The sequence below is a fragment of the Nymphalis io genome, chromosome 19, assembly GCF_905147045.1.
Source record: "Nymphalis io chromosome 19, ilAglIoxx1.1, whole genome shotgun sequence".
Taxonomy (NCBI): domain Eukaryota; kingdom Metazoa; phylum Arthropoda; class Insecta; order Lepidoptera; family Nymphalidae; genus Nymphalis; species Nymphalis io.
This window is the reverse complement of record NC_065906.1, coordinates 4,746,038-4,767,945: the sequence shown is the minus strand read 5'-3', so window position 1 is coordinate 4,767,945 and position 21,908 is coordinate 4,746,038. Positions and strand designations below refer to the sequence as shown.

Genomic DNA, 21,908 nt, shown 5'->3' with positions numbered 1-21,908 from the left:
ACTCCACTGTTTAATATTATAATATATTGTTTTCTTAGATTTTTCGCAATACCTTAGATTCGCGAATATCTTAACAAACATTGGGGTACAAAATCTTAAATAGTTTTATTTAAATATTAATTTTAATATATTGATAAGTGTTTGTTTCTATAAGCGATACTCAAATATCACTTATTCAAAACATTACTACGGATAAAAAAAACATTATTTTTATTTATAATATTTCTCTATATTCACATATATCAGGACATCATAATGATTGGTATTGGTATGAAATATTATTTTAATATTAACATACACATTAATAATGTAAATCACATGTAACCTGTCTTAGTTCACATAAGTTTTTTGCGGTGTATAAACGATCTCGTGTTTCGTCCCGTGGACGAGAATACGTATGAAACATTTAAATGATATCAGAACGGTTCAGCTAGAAGATCGAAGCGGGCACCGACCGTGGGAGAGCAGTACAAATCTCAACATCTCAGAACTGGTCGGCAGGTGTGCAAGCCGCGCGCACACACACGCACGCCCACGCACACACGCGACGCAAACCAGACGCACTTATGAATGAAGCCTGCGTCCGCGCACGACTCACACATACGTGATGCAATCTTGCTTGTTTATCTCTGATTTATTTTATTCCAAGCCATTGGGACTCGAAAGAAATCAACTATTAATTTGTTCTTCACTACTCGGTAGGAATAAAAGTAAATACCGTAGATGAAGTAATTAATCCGTTGATAATAAACGTCGCTTGATGAAGTTCACGTTTGATTAGAGGATACATACCGCTGTGGACAGTAATAATCTGACACACGCACACTTCGATCATAAGTTTATGGCATTCACGTTAAAAAAATAACTATTCGTACGGTCTCTATAACTCATATAGGTGATAAAAACTTTGTTAATAAATAAATCTTTGAATTATAGATACTGCTACATGATATTAAATGAACGCCATGGAAGCAAGGAATTAATGGGTGAAAAGCTAGTCGCTTGTAACTGGTATTACACCTGTGTAATCAATGATCAGTAATTTCGACGCCATCGCTGGCTACCTACTCTAATCAAACCTTTAACTATCCAATGAAATATCTTAGCTACTTATTTTCTCAATCGGTCTAATTAACTTTAGCGTTTCTCTACCGAAGTTAACTGAGCTCTTCCCATTATATTACATGGATATATCGATACTTGAAATTACATCTTATAAATTACGTGTAAGCAAATAGGAAAGCTTAGTTCAAGCAGGTTGTGAACATAATGAAATTTTGTCTATTTTAAATAATAATAATGAGGTAATTTACATGTATCTTGTCAACACATATTTTGGTAGATATAATTTATTTAATGTCATTACCAATACTCTAATCTCTGTTGTGATATTGAGCCAAAATTACTCAAACATATATTTAATAATATTTATCAAAATTATGCTATTTTTATACGTGTGTTTGAAATACACAAGACAATGTCCAAGTTTTCTTATTTTAACATAAATAAAATTTAATTTTAATTGATAACAAATATAGGAATATATATAATACAGAAAATTATATACAAAAGACGATAATAATTTGATTACCTTAAATTGAATCAAACTCCACACGCCGACCGACCAATCTTTGTCAATCGTAAACAGAACGAGTTTCAATCGATCGGAGATAAGAAAACATCGATCGCCCGATCTAAAAGCACCCTTAACCTTATCGTCTGTTTATAAAAAAACCTTTTATCTTCCAAACTAAATGTAAGAGCATGTAATTGGTTAGGAACCTGATTCAAGAAACAGATAATCAGTTTTATTAATTTATGTTATGTGATTGCATAATAGAAAGCTAAGTTTATGAGTCGATACAGAAGTTTAAACAGTAGCTGGTGTAACAAGGAGATAAAACCTTCAAAACTAGTTTCGCTTTATCACTTATTAGCTTAATTAAAGTGATATGTTACAGGTATTTTTGAATTTATAATATATATTTCGACGAATGTCAAATCTTCGTTTTGTTACGGTACAGTGATTATTATATATTTTTTAATAATTTAGAATAAGCCTTTACATATATATTTTTTCATCATTTTAGTTTATGGTAGTAGTTTTTTTTTTATATACATTTAAAGTATCTTTTATGTTGAAGTGTACAATACATTATTGATAATCTTTCTTTTTTGCAGACATCCCATCACAGGTGCCGCCGCTCACGCCCGGCACCAATAAGAAGATGGCCGAGGCGCTGAAGGCTACCTTCGCCTCCTGGGAGAAGGAACAGCTGCGCCTCGGCGTACCAAAAGGTAATTTCCTATAACCATCATTAAATCCATCCATATATGTAACAGCTCAGAAATATCCCATTGCTGGTCACCAGACTCCAGTGAGGCACGATGGTTGCCAACAACGCCGAGCACGATACTTAACATAACACAAATTAAGCACATAAAAGCTCATTGGTGCTCGCTTGTCTTGAAGCCGCAACCTTTCGGTTAAGATACACCATGTTTTATCCACTGTGCTATAAACATCATTCAGCAAAGAATTTATGCAAATCACAAGAAACATTATTCGTCGTGTTATCCTGAAGCAATAAATGAATAAGTACTTACTATACCTATTAATTAAAATAGTTTAGTTGCTAAAACAGATAATTCTAAAACACTTAAAAAATACACACACTCAAGACGAACAGTTAAACCTTTAAATCTGCAATAAAATTAAACTTTACTGATGTTTAATGTTCGCTGCAGTGTTTTGTAGTTTATTAGAAAACATCTCAGAATGCGTCTTAAAAGTGTTTGAAATCCAGCCCGATTCGATTGTTTCAACATAATATTCTACAAATTGTTCAAAAAGTAGGTAACAGAATAAGATCTACAATTTTAATATGACTATAATCACAGTTCGTAATATATACGGATATCAACTCTCACATAATGCCAATGGAAATTTTAGCGATATATCATGTGTACCCTTTATGACGATTCATAATTATATACCACAATTCTATTTGTAACCAGATCAACACATATGCAATAGAAACTTATAATGTAATTTACAATATTTTAAAGAAATAAGCTTAATGCACAGTCAGATTATGCAATTCATTCTATAAAATAAATTAATAATAATAAAAACTAATAAAAAAGTCTTTATACATAAAATCCTGCGTCTATGTTATTGATATGTATTGCGTGTGTTTTATTATAGAATCAGGTCATGCTTACTCGAACTGAGTTGATCGATTTGAGCTGAACAAACAATCCAAGTTATAAGCTTTTTATAAACATGTAAACGCTTGCAAACCGCGACCCGTCTAACAAGAGTTAAAACATTGTAGCGAAATATGATAGTATTTATTTTATAGTTGTATACACAGAACTTCATTTACGAGTTTACTCATTCAGTGATTTTTTTATGATCAGGAAGTAAAAGTAATAAACCACGAAAACATATTTTTAAAAAGTCAGATGTAATAGATCACAAACTTTGGATATACATGGTATAAAAACGATGTCAGTAAAGAAGTACAGCTATTTGATATATGTACAATATAGACAAATCATTACCTTATAAGTTTCTTTTGAAATATTAACATTCTTACAAATTAGTCTATTTGAAATAATTATCTAATACTTAAATGTTTTATAAAATTAAAAACGAAATTTTTTATCTATAGCCTACAGTAATTTAAAATTAACTTTTTTTTGTTACGGCAGTTAAAATTTATGTGACTCATTTAACAAACAATAAACATATTTTTTATCTATCAAAAAGAGAATGAAATTATATCAAGTATTACAGTTAGAAGTTTACCAAAAAGTAAATTAAAATAACAATAAAAATCAAAAAACCCTAATCAATATCGCCAATCGTTATTCGTAATACATGTCCTCCGGGATGGTTTCCATTTCTCATTCCCATTCCATTCATTTCCCTTGACTTTACCTCGAGCAGTAAAAAAGAATAGTTTGTCATAATAAGAATTATAACTATATATGTATATTAAAGTAAACCAAATAGAACATACTAACTTTATATAATAATTAATTTAGCAATAAAATATGTGTAACTCACTAAACATATGATAAAATCTTATGTAATTCTAAATAAGTTTCTAATTTTGATTTCGAAGATATTTTTTTTTAATTAAGATTACAAAAATGTATTTTATAGTTTCTTTTAATTATGAAATGTATTAAATATTAACACAATTAATTTAATTATGTCAAATGCGTAATTAGTTAAAATATTTTAAATTAACAAATTGTTCTTTATATAGCATAAAATTAAGGTTTATTTTAATTTCATTTCAATGTTACCACATGATTATAAATTATATATTAATTTAACCTAAAAAAAATTATTGATATTATCTGATCTCCAAAACAAGGCAAATGCCAAAATTTTAGATACCAGTTCTTTATATAATTTACGACATTTTGTCAAGCCGTAACAGAATTATTACGTCATTTTATGTAATATTATAAAGAGATTTAAAAATATCGAATTTTAAAAATAATTCATTTGAAAGTAGAACCTTGAAAAAAAGCAATAAGGAAACAGATTATCATGGTACGGACATAAAATGAGTGTCATATTACAATAAATTAAATGGTAAGAATATTGATAATAAGACTTATGAACTGTTATGTAAATATTAGAGAGCTGTCGTGTGCAATATATTGCAATATATATAATACAGATTATTATTCGAGCAAAGAGAAATAGAGATTAAAGAAAGAAATACGCATAGTGGCACAAACCACAAATGAATTTAATAAGTTGCGATAAACTCTTAATAAGCGAACACTGGGTCTCTTAGAATTTACCTTAAAATAAAACTTGTCGTTGCAAGACTTGATTTTTTATAACATTATAAATATTACTTTATCTATCATATACATAGACCGTGTCGCGGACAGGTGACGTGTTCGACGCCCGTCGCCGACGGAAGTGCGTGCGTCTGCGCCGTGTCTATTCGCGCTTCCGTTGTCCAGTGCGAAATCACGCGCATACTAGACACATTAACTTTTCCATATCCGAAATTATTGCTAAAATCCATTATGAATCCGTAATTTAAAACAATCAAACTTGGAAAACTTGTAAGTCATACACAATGTAGAATAAATTACTGAAATATCGTAAAAAAAAATTCTTATTTTTCCTTCTAACATTTTCATTATCCAATGTAATATGCTCCTGACAAGAAGTCCGCTAATAAGAAACGGATTATTATGGTTTTATGCAAGAATAAACCCATATATTCATAACCATTAAACCATTTAATTCATCCTGTTCGTCTGCAATTGTACAATAATGTACCTAATAATTAATATAATTGTACCAATTCTTGTATAATTAAATTAATTACTGTCTATCATTTAAAGCTATATGAAAATGATTTTTAAAATTCAGTACCACACCGTTGTCTTTCGCCATATGTTTTATAATATCTTAATATTTATCATCCGGCTTAAGCCTTGTTAGTGCAGTGCATTTATTATACAAATGTGTACTTTACAATTAAACCAATAATGATAAAGTTATCTTTAAACATTCATTTAATTTTGAAACTATTAACGATATATTTAGACATTTGCACTCAAATTGCATATCAGTCTGTCGACGAATTGTTCAACATAATAAAGTGCGTCGTAAAATTAAATTCAATGTAACCGGTTGAAACATTTTTGATAAGACCTACTCGAAATTTCAGTCATCTTTCTTGCATGTATTTGCATTTTACATTTTATGTTAAAATATTTGAAAGGTATGATAAAAAACTGGGTTTTTATGTCTTTATTCGTCTCATTATATTCAGCCCTCGACAGCCTAGGAATAGCATACAAGGCATCGGCCTAGGGGCCCGGTCAACCGAAAGGTAAAAAATATTATTTTGGTTGGGTGGGGCAAATTCTACTCTAATAGCTTCCGAATGGGTGGTAGCACAAATATCAAAGTGCCTAGGGGCCTTAGATCACTAAGTCCGGGCCTGATTATACACTCATTATTTATTGCCTAACTGTAGCTTATTGAGATGTAATGATAAAGCAAGACGGCGCTTAACTCTGCCTGCCTAGGACAACTTTCCACCGTTCATATTAAGGCTAAATCCATACCAGATACTATGCAAAGGATGGAAGATAGCGTTGTAGCACTATTAACAGAATATAATTTACCGTTAAATAGCATTACTTTGCGTGCTTTTGCGTGCTGGCTTGAAGGGTGTGTGAGCCAGTGTAACTACGAGTACAAGGAACATAACATAAACCAATATCTATGAGTGATGGTGACTACTTACCATCAAGTGGCCCGTTTGCCCGTCTGCCTAAATAACATAAAAAACGTATTTTGTCGCTTGAAATATAAGTCAATAATTCAAAATACTCTTTACGAAATAGTACGTTTACATTTCGCGGTGAAAGATTCCACTCAAGAAAAAATATTAATATAGTTACATTGTCCCTTTGTGAATATTAAACGCAACCATTTGTGTTCAAAGCTTTTAGTTGATGGCGATAGCGTCCGACTAATTTGCATGTCTTACCCTGTTAACGTAATATTACATAGTGCAAAAAAAAAGTTTGATTTTTATTAACAGACTATTATTGGCCTATAATTAAAATAATTTATTTAAATATTTATTTTAACAAATCCACGTTCGTAATATAAACAATATACATACATAATACCGTTGTTGGTCGTTTAGCATAAACAGCCGTCATCTGTGACCTAGAGCGTAATATACTCATCTAATAAAGATTTATGAAGGCAATTTTATAATCATGCCATATCAGGAACATCTGTGACCACGATTGACTCACCTCAGCAGATATCAAATGAGATCGCTTTGCTTATTCAAATCAAGATTTCATTTTAAATAATATTTTTTATCCTGACATCAATATTATTCACTATGACATATGTATCTACCAAGCCATTGCATACGCATTGGGGTAGCGTGGTGGAATAAGCTCCAAATACTCTCCTCAAAAGAATAGGCGTAGCCTAGCTGCGGGACATTTCCAGCCTGTGACGTATTACTTATTACTTACTATTACTAACCTGAAATTAAAAAGCAATAGCGTAGTTTAAATATGCAAATAAAACTATAAATCGCTCTCTTCTTATGTATAAACGTTAGTATAATTAAAGAATTACACTTTATAGATCTTAAAACTTAACGACTAGAAATGGCTTGTTAATTATTATACCTAATAATTGAATAAAACAATTTACTTTATACAACATTCAATTGTGAATAATTAATAAATTCGTATTATCCGTTTGAAAGGGAATAATATACATTTCAAAACTGTAGTAGCTTTACCTTTAATTAAACTTTTTTTTTTGAGTTTATAAGGTTGGTGTAATATAAGGTTATGTATCATCAAACAGATACTGGTACGTAAATAATAAACTTCTTATCATTGAGTCAACCATGATGTCTAAGATGTTATCGGGATATAATATAATAATAATAATAATAATAATATCCTGGGACATTATTCACACATGACCATCTGATGCCAAATTAAGCAGAGCTTGTGCTATGGAAACCAGACAACTGATATACTACATATACTACTTTTCTTTTGTAAATACATAATTATATAGATAATTACACCCAGACTCAGGACAAACAGACGTGTTCATGTACACTAATGTCTGTCCTGGGTAAGAATCGAACCCACAACCTTCGGCATGAAAGGCAAGTATCTACCAACCACACCACCCGGCTCGTCAAATCAAATATGTTATTGAAATTACACTAGCTGCCTGGTATAATGCGAAACATATGAATACTAAGTGTTTTAATGTTTGGCGGTAGATTAGATATTTGGTGAAAAATTAATCCACAATTTTGGAAAGTATTCGTTAAATATAAACTCATAATGTACCTGTTTGGTAACCGATCGCTTGACTCTTGTGTCTTGTGCTAGGGCGCTGCTGTTTCTGGCACTATCACTAGAGCCTCTCATAGTTTCGGCATAATTACCAGCTGTAATATTAATGCATTAACCAATTAAGAAACATTAACCATTTCTTACATCGCCAATGCACTACCAACCTTGGGTGTCCTTAATTACCAATTAAGACATCCCTATGTCTCTTATATCCCTTGGCTGTCTTTTCACTGACTCACTCACCCTTCAAACCGAAAAACAACAATACTATGTATTATATATTTGGCGTTAGGATATGGGATAAGTGGGTGGTACCTACTCAGACGCATTTGCACACAGTCCGGTCACCATTTATGTTGCAATAATGAAATAGAAAACTAGGACATAAAAATATAGAATAAAATAGACTCATTGAATACACAAGTAGCGTGTTTAAGTATTTATCTTTTCGTAGAGATCTCTGTTGAGCATTAAATGAACCTTTAGAACACGTTATCTACGACAAGATTTATTTTTATCAGCAGATTGATTGTAACATCCATTTCATAATACTGCATATATAGTTTTGTAATAAGGAAGCTAAATAGCCAAAGTCTCACTGCTCGTGCTAGACTGTTTCCCATTTAACTCCAATAGTTAAAGATTTTATTGTAAAAGCTTATGTATTTTAGAGTAGCCGCCATATTGAAAAATATTTTTATATTTCTCCGATTTTATGATTCTATAAATAAATAAATACCTCGCCTTCTCTTCATATTATTCATGTATTTAATTCAAATAAGGGCATTATATATATAAACTATATTTTTAAGAGTAACTCTGTCTGTTTTCTAGAGTAACAACGTGAAAACTGCACTGTCTTTCTAAAATTTAAACCTAAAGAATATATTTAGAATTAAACTTCTCATAGTTTTGAAATTAGAGACTTTTTATGAATTTTTAATTCAAACACAGAAACTAATATTTTTTTAATCATTATTATTTTTATATTAATACATCAATAGATTAGAATAGTCGACGTAGACAGATGAATAGGCTTAAACGATAAGATTTCCTTGGTCGCTATGGAATCCCAAGACATCGCCAAGTATCAAGAGTTTTGCCAAATACTATTCACATTGTCGAAGCCGTCTAAGGATTATTTTTATTGTCTTTATTAATAGCTGTTTCGGATCATGACAAGTCTTAATGGCATTCTAACTAATATATTTCTTCATAACTATCCAAATTTATTAAACGAAAGAAAATAATAATAATCATTTCATTGATAAGCGTCGCGATGCTTAAACTTCCCAGTAAGCGAATTAGTTAAAGGAATGTTGTTCGACGTAAGTTAATTTTTAATGCTCAGAGTTAAAAAAAAGTAATTATGTTGCTCTTTTGTCCTGTAGCATTATTTTGGCTGTCGGTATGTTTTTTACAAAATAAAAAACAGAAAATATTACACGTCATGTTCTACATTTAAAAACACGCAATCAATTATAACGGTTGTTAAACTAGTTCTGGTTAAAAACCAACGAATTGAAATATAAATTAAAAAATAAAAGATAGAATACAAATATTGTTTTATCAATACACATGTACAAATCATGTCATACAATATTATACAAATGTAAAACTTGAACAGTCATTCGCAATCAGGGTCGAAGTCTACAGTAACGTAAACAGAGAGTCCCGCAGGCGGCCGGCCACTAAAAGCCGTAATTAAACTAATTATTTATTATTAGTCGGCTCTCGTCCCGCTTTTCGCTCGGGGAAAAACTCAAGTACCGACCCGTCCCGCAATTTGTAACATAGTAACACATAACTCTATTTGCATCGATCGCCGCTTCTGCGACGTTTTGTGATACATTCGTAAGAGTGGAAAGAAATCGGCAGTTTTTACGTACCTACATATACAGCGAATGTTTGCTAAATTATGTAAAAAATAAATGAGCACACGAATGTATATCGTATGTTCTTATTTCGAATTTCACTTTGATAGAAATTATATTTGCGGCATATACAAAATTATATTTGAAATATCTTCCGTTAAAAAATTTGCAATATTTGATTACTTTAAAAATGTTTTCAAAGTGCCGCCGTTAACTAGAAATATCTCTATCAAGCGATAAATCTCTAGAACAGAAAGTTTCAACTAACTGGAGAGTGGATGCCAAACATTTTAGTTCATTAACAAACTTTTTACTTTTATAACGTTTAGTAGAAACGTTTTCTATGTAACGTTTTCCAGTGATTTGTAACAGTTTAACTTAATTTAGTTATAAGTTAAAGCGATTTCATTGAAATTTTAGAAAACTTAAATTCAGTTTTCATAAATGTATTTTTATAGCTGTCTATGTTCATATTTATTATTATATTATACCACGCATCGTGGCATGGCCTAGTGGTTAGAACGCGTGAATCTTAACCTATGATCGTGGATTCAAACCCGTACAAGCACCACTGATTTTTTATGTGCTTAATTTGTGTTTATAATTCATCTCGTGCTAGACGGTGAAGGAATACATCTTGAGGAAACATGCATGTCTCATTGAAATTCTGCCACATGTGTATTCTGCCAACCCGCATTGGAGCAGCATGGTGGAATAAGCTATAAAACCTTCACCTCAAAAGGGAGAGGAGGCCTTAACCCAGCATTTTTGTAGTATTTTTTTAATTTCTTAAAAAAGGCAAATAATATTAATACGTGTATTCGATCGTTTTAAATTAATTCTTCTAAAGCTTTCAAAAGATATTTCGTAATATGGTATATTCTATCATTAAAAAAACGATGTACAAAAAGTTTTAGTTGTATGTCCTAATTTTTTTTCTTTGACATTAAACAGTATGAATGTAACACGTAAATTTTTAAAAAATTAAGATTCCTGGATAAGTGCAGATAATAAAACAAATCATTCACATATTAGACCAAACGGCAAACGTTTTTGTTAAAACAACATGAAAATCCACATTAGAAATCACTTTTTACTGCGACTCTGCGATGAGCTCCAAGGTCTCGCTGTTTCCCGCGTGAGGCAAGTTCCGGTGTTAGCCAACGGCCCGCCCGCCTAATTGTTGTCGAAGTTGCTTCACTCGATCACTGTTTTTTATCGGCTATTAAGGGTTATCATGTCATAATCGTGCATTAAGTTAATGTTATAAGTTTTCTATTATCGAATATATAAATATAAAGCTTATATATCATAGATTAAAAATTATATTCTCAAGAATGATAGTTTTTTTTATAGCTTAAATGTTTAATGTTATTTGTACACTAAAAAAGGTTAATTTAAAAAAATAATTATATGGAGTTAGTACTAATAGTTATGTAATGGTTCGTAGATCCACGGCAATGGAGCGAGGCAGCAGTGGCGGCATGGCTGCGCTGGGCTGCGCGAGAGTTCTCCCTGGAAGGCGTCGCACTTCAACAGTTTGCGCGCGCACAAGGCAAGGACATTTGTGCAATGGGCCGCGAAGAGTTTGTCGCACGCGCTCCAGCCTTTATGGGTGACATATTGTGGGAACACTTAGAGATTTTACAAAAAGGTATTTTCTCCCAGATAAATTATTATACAAATCGTTTTTAATACGTGTTTGTGTAACCTAAAGCTTATTTTATAGATGTGGAGAAAGAGCGTTCTCTGCTCGCTAACGTGCCGCCAAATATGTATGAAAGCAACGTTTGCTTGCCTGAGCTCACTGACTACATCCCTCCGCCAGCACATCACTACAATAACAACAACAACACTGGTAAGTCTAAATCCAACATTATATTACATATATTATACTTTATTTTTATTATATAATAAAAAAATGATTAAATAAAGTATCCCGCGGATAAAAGAACAATGATTATACATGACAAATATTATAATTATGGTCGGTGATTATGACTAAACCTTTAAATTATAATAACATTTTAACTAACATACAGATGGTATTATTATATTTTAATGACAGTAATAATTTCCTTCTTCAGATTAAAAGCTTTTAGTAATTAAATTTTGCATATATTTACGAAAAATCGTTATAGCTATAATGTTAAATACATTAAAATCAGAACTATTCATACGATAAAGCTATTCTTAAGTCGATTAGGCTATGATTACTATCGTAAACTAAAGTTATCGTCGTGGGAAACACAATTATATAAAAACTAATTAGTTAATTACTATAACCCGAAATTCTGATCACGTTATCTCAGACATTATCTATAGTGTAAGATAAGAGAGTATTTATATAAGCGATATAGCTCTCATTAAAGTACCATTCACGATAACAATTACGAACTAGTTACGACCCCCGAAACGATAACACTACTGTAAAACATGCTTTGTAATGTTACTATTGGTGTACCATGCTGTATGGGTATAATGCTTTAGAGCAGACTGATTGGGGGTGGAGTAACGAGAATCGTTTTATTTAAACCAATAAGTAAATCGTAAGGATATTGAACTATTCCAAATGTCAATTGCATGAATATTAAAAATGCAATTATTAATTATTAAATTTATTAAATAAAAAAAAAATGATATAATAAATTAATATGCGTCTAAAATCAATAAAGTTTTGCTATAAATATATACCAGAGAAATTAATCAAAATTATATAATCTTGTTGTCCTGCGTAATTTCAGGAATAAAGGCCATTTCCATTTGATATAAAAAGCACTTTTATTGCGCTGTAAATCATAGCGCGGGATGTTTTGACTGCGTCGGCACCACGAACGCTACTGAAATAATAAATTAACGAAGAGACACGAAGCCCTCTTCAGTTAGCACGGGTGGTCTGCGCATTACAACTGGTTAACACGTTGACTCTGTTTTACACATCTATCATATTACTCTATATAAACACCCAGGATACATTTTTAACGCTTTTACTTCTATATAATATGACAATGTCATAAATTTCAGTAATAAGAAAAATATTTATTATTTATTTATTACAACTGAAATTTTTTTTTTAAATTAAAGAATTATTTGTATTGTTATTGTGAGCTTTCGCTTAACAAGTTGATTTATATTCTCAATTCACGTCTCAATGGACAACCGTATTATGTTATCTATATCTATATAAATAGTTACAAATAAGTTGGAAATCGAATTATATTGGCAGTAAACATAGGTGATTATAATTTCGTATTGCGGAGCATCATACATATCATAGTTCCAGTCGGGCGGGCGTGTGAGCAAACCGCGACCTTGGCGCAGTTTTTCCGCTCTCTTTCAGCCGATCCGAGGTCCATCGTCTTGTAGTACATGTGTCATCTTTACCGTTTTCATAACGAACTCACACTAGCGTAACGCGATAAATATGCAACATTTAATTTTAATTTACACTTTTGCTTTTTTATCAGTTACTTATAAGTTAAAAAAATATATATTATTACATTTTCTCTTCATACACTTAAACAAAACGACAAAGATTATATATTTTTCTTCCATCGATCATAAAAATCTTTACCTTAGAAAATGTAGCAATGGATGTTTTATCAAAGAAAATTATACCGCAACTGTCAACAAATAAAACAGAGATGAAACATCTTTTCTTTAGATGTCTATGTTATTGTGTTAATTATATTATTTCTAAATATTACGCTATTAGTGGGTCTGCTTTAAGAGTCACTCTTTGATGTTGGACGTCCACGAACTTTATGCGAACATGATACTTAAGTTTGTTTATTAAGTCTTCTGTTACAACTTACAAATATATAAACCATAATCAATCTCTCAACGCCTTTGTTTTCTATTATTTTTAGAATAAAATTATACATTATCTAACATTCTACGTTATATAAAACATAAAAATATAATATGATGTAATTACATATATCACGATCACGAATCTATCAGTAATTCATTTTACTTTGATTAATAGTAATTGAAGAACAAATAAATGCTAAAACAGGTGAAAATGTGTAAATTTTAAAACATATCCAATCCATACATATGTTTGATTTGAAAAGTCATATAATTCATTTCTTTACATACAATTATTGTTGATGTATGGTAAAGTATTTTATTTTGTGTCCAAAATCATTTAGATAACGATCGAATTTGACATTAAAAACGTATGAAAATTTCTCAACAATTTGTCGATAGCTGATAAAATGTAATTCCGTAAAAGTTGTCTATGTGAGTATGCATATTTTACATGAAATATTAAGTATCTGTTTATAACTGATGGGTCGTTCAGGTAACAGCGATTGTTTGAAGGTGAAGTTGAACCCCCTACCACTTCACCGTCTCTCACCACTAAGGACGGGCAGTGCAGTCTTCAGCCACACTCTGTGTTCACTGCTCTTTATTTTCTTTTAAACACTTTAACACTTAGTTGCGTTACTCTTGTTCATATAGTGTTACGTTTCGCTTGGTTCTATAATAAAAACATTTACGAATATAATATTTATTAAGTGTCGATACACTTTAAAAAATTTTTTCCTTAAAATATAAGTTCAATTAATAACTTGATATCATATTTATAACTTTTTTTATTAAGTGATCAAAAATCGGTCGTTCGACTGTATAAAGTGTTCGTGTACAAATATGGGAGAACTTGACTCTGGTTAAGATATGTTCTTACACCCGAGTTCTCGAGTCAGGGACTCTACCGAGCTGGAATCTCTCATGGTGTGGCGCGGTGAGTCCTTACCAAACATCACTGCAAAATGTACGTATCCATATATCTCAAAAACAGCTTAAAAACACCAACTGTTTTTTCATCAAATATTAAATTTTATTTTAAATATTATAAACTCATGTTGTTTTATGTCATGTACATACATATGTCGTCTTGCTGTTAACTAATTAAAATACTCTCAAGCCTTACCATAACTGTAAGGTGTTTTGTAACACTCATTTCGAAAGCAATTATAGACTGTAATTGCATATTAATTTACCCCTGAAACATTAGTATTTTATCGCCTTATCAAATAAAAAGTGCCACAAGGCTAATATATCGATGTTAATCCGCGAGGCATTTCGTGTCCTCGCACCAACTCGAGCGTTGAAAAGTAATGCAAGTGGGCCGACAACGCGAAGGTTAGTGTACAAAATGGCGTATACTGAATATTTAGCAATTGCAGTATATTAAAAAGGCGCGTGGCATACGGCGTATGTGCGCAACGTAGACTATGTGCGCAATGTGCGCGCATCCGCGCTGTCGCAAGACGATCGCAGTGCACATCCTCGCGTTGCGTACTCGCCACTAATCGCCGGATGTGCGCCTCGGAACACCCTTACGAAATTTCTTACTGCAAAAGGCCTAGTTCTATAAATTTCATGGTCATAATAATAGCCCTACACTAAATACACAGATATTAACTTTAAACACCTAGAAGTAACAGTCGAGCCACATCGGTATACATCGCTTCCATTATAAATTTCCAAATAAGTGCATATCTCCTACAAGTAGACGCTTTTTCGGATTTCAGCCACTTGCCAAACATCCGGTGCGAGTAACAAAACCTGTTATGCATCTCTTTTAATGAAGCCATATCTAGTACGATTAAAAATACCACCATTGAAATGTTTCTTCATTCATAAAGCTGTTAACCGTTCATGAATTAATGAGCGCATAATTAACCGCATCTCATCATTAAACCCTTGCATATCAGACATAAATCACGACTCATCCTTATTAGCGAGTTTATGAGCTACGTGGCTCAGTCTGACCAATCATTTTAATTTATTTCCATAAATGATATGGGCAGTTAATCTAGCGTTGACGCCTCGTATCCTGCGTGGAGGTGATACATAAACGCACTGCGTAGTTTCACTTCACATTTTCTATGTAATTTAGAAAGGTAATCTCGAATATCACTTTTAGATATATTTTATTTATTTCTTTCTTGAATTACAATGAAAATGTGCAAAAGTAAAACATTTAACAAATTTCCATTAATGTATTTAACTATTTTAACATATTGTTACGAAATCAACATCTTCGTTTAAGCTTATAGCTAAATAAAAGTATCCCGCTAACGTTTTCCGTTAATAATTTCAAGTCTAAAGTATTATTTTTTTCTTGGCGTTCCTTTTTTTTAATAATATGATTTTAATTTTAATCACAAATTATAGTATGTAGGTCTTAACGATATCTACAATATAAAAAAAAAACGAATTTCGATTTCTATAAAAAAATGGTTGAATTTGTTTGCTTAATATTATCTCACTTCGTAATCATATAAAAAATTATACACAAATAGAAAACGCATAGTTGTACTCTCCATTCACCCACTTATTAAAGACCTTCAATACGAGAACACGTGCCCCTTTCAGAGATCAATAATTCAATATCATTTACGTGGCACAGAAACTTCAGTCTGGAGTGTGGACAGGGAAAATATTGAGCTTTCTAAGATATCAATAAAAAGATACGTGTCGTTTCGAGCGGCCACATCCGGCAGCCATTGTACTTCAACCCGCTTCCGGTGCAACCCGATACACACTCATGCGCACGTGCGGGACCTTTACAAATTTCGAATTACGAAAATCAGCACAAAGGATGTTAGAACAAGCGCACTACTAGATAAACGAAAAACATGAATTAGAACAAAAACTCAAATATAACATCAAAAGTGCAAATCTAAATATACATACTTTAAGCGTTTATTAACACAAAAAGAGCTAATTTATGATAATAAAAAAAACAACTTAGACCTTCGAGTAATATTCACTTCGCCCAGAGAATCGGAATTGTAATTCAACCCCGTCGAATGAGATGCCAGTATTTAGTTTGTAATTTTTATCAGTATATATTTCATTTATCTAAAAATATCTCTTAATAATTATATATAATATTATGCATTGTCTTAAGATAGTAGCATCAATTTTTTATAACACAATACATTTTTTGTGTTATAATCTATGATTATAATCATCTAAAGCAACTTGAGTCATTCAAAATGATTAAAAATAAACCTTTAACCCGCATTGGAGCAGCGTGGTGGAATAAGCTCCAAACCTCCTCTCCTCAAATAGAGGAGAGGAGGCCTTTAGCCCAGCAGTGGGACATTCACAGGCTGTTACGGAAAAATAAACCTTACGCTTTTAGACAGGTCCCACCTAGTATATAATATAATAATCTTTATTTTAATATGGCGTAAAAAGACATAATACATACTTACAAACCCAGGTAAGTTCTAAAGAATTAACCCCAAGGGTTGGCACACTAAAAGAGCAAGGGGTTTGCCCTTTCGACGTCTGTTTTTATATTGTTGAACGCCGTCTTTAAGGGGCCTTGTCCTTCAATAAAGTCTTAACAAGGACTTGCGAAGTACCCGTACAATGAGGCCATTCTTCACCATTCACCTATTTCAGGCGTCCTTGATTCTATCCCGAAGTAATTCGATTGATATTCCAAATATTCGAATAAAGGGTTATCCCCTTGACCCTGTGCTCAGTCACAAAAGCATTTAATATTCAAAAGTGATTCTTATCGTCGCCATTTCATTTTATTTTCGTTCAAATTGTATGCACTGTTCAGATAACGTTTCATGGCTAATAAAAGTTTTATTTCGTTTTAAATAAATTCAGCATGTGAACTAAAAAAAAGTGTAATATATCCCACAGATAATGTATTTAAATTTATTTTTTTGTTCTTCAGGCCTATCTATTTTAAATTTAGTTTACATACGTACTGTAATTAAAAACAAATAAAAAACCCGTTACACCATAATTTTGTGCAATAGTTAATATAAGTAATATATTTTTTTCCTATTTTAAAATAACATATTTATGGAAACTCCAGATAAAATATATTTTAATTATAAATAAATAGAACGTTGGTGCGATTCTTGGTATTTTGTAGATAACGAATTATCGCCGCACCATTGAGTATGTTTCAGTTAAACGAGACTGGCGGGCTCATTGTTACTGATAGTTATTTTGTATGCAAATAAGTGCATTTCCACTAGGCCTTAACGTAATTGAAAACTTTATGTAGAACAATTGTAATTTCAGACTAATTTTAGTTTTATAAAAATATTCTTCCACAGATCAGGTTAAATTAAATAGTAACTTGATAAAGTCACTTTCAAAATCCTTTAAGTACACGATTATGGATTTGTATTTTTTTTTTATTCACAGGTGTACTTCTGTGAAACATAAGTAGTAGTCTTTGTTCCCGTATTCGCATCTTCCTTCGATCCTAACGTTCTAATAAAGGTGTGGGAATTGACGGGTGAAGGAGTTTTAGCAAATCTGATGCATTCAAAGGGTGTTCACAAGAATCTGCAATATAAGCGTCGTGTTACACCACGGCTTCAGGCGCCGACAAAGCCCGCCGGCGGCGACTTTGAAGTGCCGAATTCAATTAATTGCCTTATTTGCGGCCCTCTCTACTCCAATTGTACGAGTCCCCCACAAAAACAAATATTTAGTGAGACTTCATTATTCGTTATTAGGTGGCACTGATTTTGACTCTTCGATCGATTCAATAAATCAACGTCCTAATTCAGAATAAAGAAATAATTGCTTTAAAAAATACTAGCAATAACATCATTGTCTATCATCTATACGAATACCTAGGTATAACCTAATAATAACATAATAATACTAAAAAGGTGCAAAAAGTTTGAAGAATTCTTTTACAAGAGCTATCGGTTGATAGATGACAATCCATGAAAAAAATGTAGTGCTTATATTTAAATGTCAATATCTTATCTGTGGGGTGAATGCGGGGGCGGGGGCGGAGCGGACGCCGTGGGCGCTGTCCTTCGCAACCGGCCCTGCGATAGCGCGTTGCTGTCACAACTGTGTCCAGCCTTTGACACGGGTCATCTCCATTGTTGTGCTTTCTTATCATCGACAAACTTTAAAGTTAAGCTATTTAAATTTTCATATCAGCTACTAGGATGAAAAACATATAATCACAAATTCTTATAACAATAGAATATTTGCAAATATTTAACAATGTTGCGATGGCTAAAATTAATAATATTAAATAATATTTTATTATAAAAGGTAGAGAGAGAAAATAATATATAGAATAATATGTCACAATCATAATGTTCTGAGAAATTGTTCCGAATTTAAACGTGGATAAATGTCGTATCTCACACTTCATACCATCTCGTCATACGATAGAGGCCAAGAGAAATAAATTATTTAAACCGGAAGTGACGTCCCGAGCGTGCTCCAATTTAAAAACAGCATTTGCCACGTTGTCAGAAGCTATACTGTTGTTCCTCATTTGAAAAAAACCATAATAGCCGTCTTCAAAGGACTCAATTTGCTTTTAAAATATACCTTTATCTATAATTACAAATAAAAAATACATAAAATTGTCATCGTCAGAAATAACTGTGCATATCCCTAAAATCGCAGGAAACGATGCTAACCTTAGACCCGTACTAATAGCAAACATAAAAATTGAATTTTAAATCAGAATTTAATCGTTTTCGTGTATTCGTCTCCACCGGATGTGCTGTGCTTTTTAATTAGTGCAAAGGTTAGAATATTAAAAAAAAATCTTTTGTGCTGTCATCCTCTGTAAGAATCATCGATATTTGTTGTAATTTATGCTGCTCCGTACATTGGTATTGCTATTCCGTACATTGGTATTAAAAACGCAGTATTGGCGTCGCGTTGACAGCTCTGAATGAAGTGGTCTCGGGCAGCTGAATAAATTTATGGACTGTTTTTCAGTGTTTTATCTAAAAAAGATTGTTTATCGTGTACTTCCGTCGCCTGCCGCGGCTGATACGCTCACTAGCGCTTTATTGTTTACACTTAATGTAATTCAAAGCAGGGAATTCCTCGGTAAATTGTATTTTTAAATTTAAACGCCGCCACTCGAATGACTTTGTGCATATCGATAGCCCACGGTATTTTAATATTACTTTGCCTTTTGCGATCGATATTACGCTGATGCCATACGTAATTCGCCTCTTTTCTGATGCCGCCTGCGCTGGTTCCTAGTAAAATATGGCTAATGAATAGACAAATAACATAGTACAAAGTTTAAGTAAAGGTTTAGTATATATATATGTATATATATATATATATATATACTAAACCTTTGATTTATGCATGCTATGTACATCGCATGACCCAAATATACTAGACTAAATTCCAATACTACTTTCGAATAACTCTAGCTGGAAATATGTAAAGTTTTAATTTCCTTGTAAAAGCATAGACAATGTGATTATGTTAGATGAGCAAAGACAATATCCCGTGTGTGTTTATTTCCGCGGCACATTTATTCAAATATCGAAAACTCATTTCCCGCGCCATTTCCTCGCCCTGCGTCCCTCGCTAATTGAATCTCGGTTGTGTTTTACCGCCATGGCGTTCCCGATGCACCGATGTCGCTCCGGCTCCTTGCAGCAATACAAAACTTACTATAGAAGCTTATAATATGATAGAATACAGAATGCTGTCGACATTGCACATTTCATTCTAATTTTCATGTAACATGGTATGTATATACATATTTTATCAAATATATACATAGATTATTTTTATTGATATATTATGTATATACTTATTATTATTATTATTTTTGTATATACATACCATATATACACAAACACTAGTGATTGTATATTTAGTTGTATAGCACATTATTTATTAAGACAATATCATGAATAATAGGGAATCGGAACAAATTAATAAAAAAAAATTATTAATTCAAAATACACACAACACAACACAAAACAACAGTTGAAGAAATAAAAAAAAATTAGATCGGATATTTCGTTGAGCCGAAAAAGCTTCCTCCGGTAGACAATAGCCCTCAATATCCGGCAGTACACGTGCTCAGGTGTCTATTATCCTGGAATATTCCAGTCCCCTTCTCATTGTGACCTTTATAGATCCACCCCTGTAACTTGACCCGGTTCCGAGCGCCGCCTCCAGCCCGTGTCCTCCCACCGAATCGAATTCGCCTCTCATCTTGATATCAGAAAGTAATACTCAACATCTGTCTCAATTCTTACCTGCTATTGTAAACATCCTGCACTTAAAAGCAATATGCCTCGTGGAGGGTAAATAATCTTTTCTACGTAAAAGAAACGAACTAAGATCTGAATTAAACCGTTTTGTAAGTCGGCTATCAAACAATAGGAATCAACGCCAAGGTCGTGTATGCGTCATAAGTCATAATCATTATACGTTATTACGATTTACGTCGTCTCTGTCAAACGAATTACCTTAACAATTCAAATCTTAAATTGTTTTTTTTTTTCATAAAAAAGTATCACTACTTTTATGTTTAATATTATACTTATTAACTTGACCTTAATTTTTTTGATTGCTTTTAAAGAGCTTCTATTTTTTTTATATCATAATGTTACGTATAATGGTATCAAAAAAGGTTTTCTGTCAAAATAAATACGATTGGTTTTTTGCACAATTATTATGCGTGAGTTGTCTACGACAAATGGGTCATATTTAAATTTTAAACATGTCTCGCTAAAACAAAAACCTTGTATCGTTAGCTGAAGCGTGTAATTAAACGGAGTAGTTTCTTTTTACCTTTTAAAACCGTTTCAAACTTCTGTGTGACTATTTATGTTTGTTATGCCACTTAACTATTTTAATTACCGACATATAAATATATTAGTTAGCTAATACTATTTTCCTTAAATGATAAGCGAGAGGGAAAATGCCTCGTAAACTATGTTACCTTGTTTGCTATTAATTAACAAGTTACAGATTGTATGCACGACATAGGTGACGCGATCTTGTAGAGAGTTTATTTTTCATAGGTAATGGTTATTTTCACGTAGGTGTTTAGTTAATTTTCACGACACTACGGGTGGTTAGCAAAAAATCAACGGTCGCGCAACAGTTGGTCGCTGTAGCAGGTGGCATGGCAGGTCGCGGTGTGCTTTGTCGCTCGTGTGCCCTCGGTCTACGTCGGCTGTGCTCGGCTGCCTTCGTCCCCGCTCGGCACATTTTCCGCGGCCGCCCTCTCTCTATCCGCCCGAGACCGAAAGCTCAGTTGGCAATTAGACGCCAAGCGGTGCGGTGCTACGAAATATATCTCGGAATTCTAACACTTCAAAT

General features: G+C 32.4%; 1 protein-coding gene across 2 annotated transcripts in view; it reads left to right on the top strand.

Moving 5' to 3' along the window:
* The window catches only part of LOC126776071 (ETS-like protein pointed), a 125,428-nt gene that overhangs the window by 88,131 nt on the left and 15,389 nt on the right, over window positions 1–21,908 (top strand). For both annotated transcript variants that reach the window (XM_050498340.1, XM_050498342.1), the window contains 3 exons: window positions 2,182–2,298; window positions 11,233–11,436; window positions 11,512–11,640. In XM_050498340.1, coding sequence (XP_050354297.1) covers window positions 2,182–2,298; window positions 11,233–11,436; window positions 11,512–11,640 — 450 coding nt within the window. The remainder of the gene's footprint in view (window positions 1–2,181; window positions 2,299–11,232; window positions 11,437–11,511; window positions 11,641–21,908) is intronic.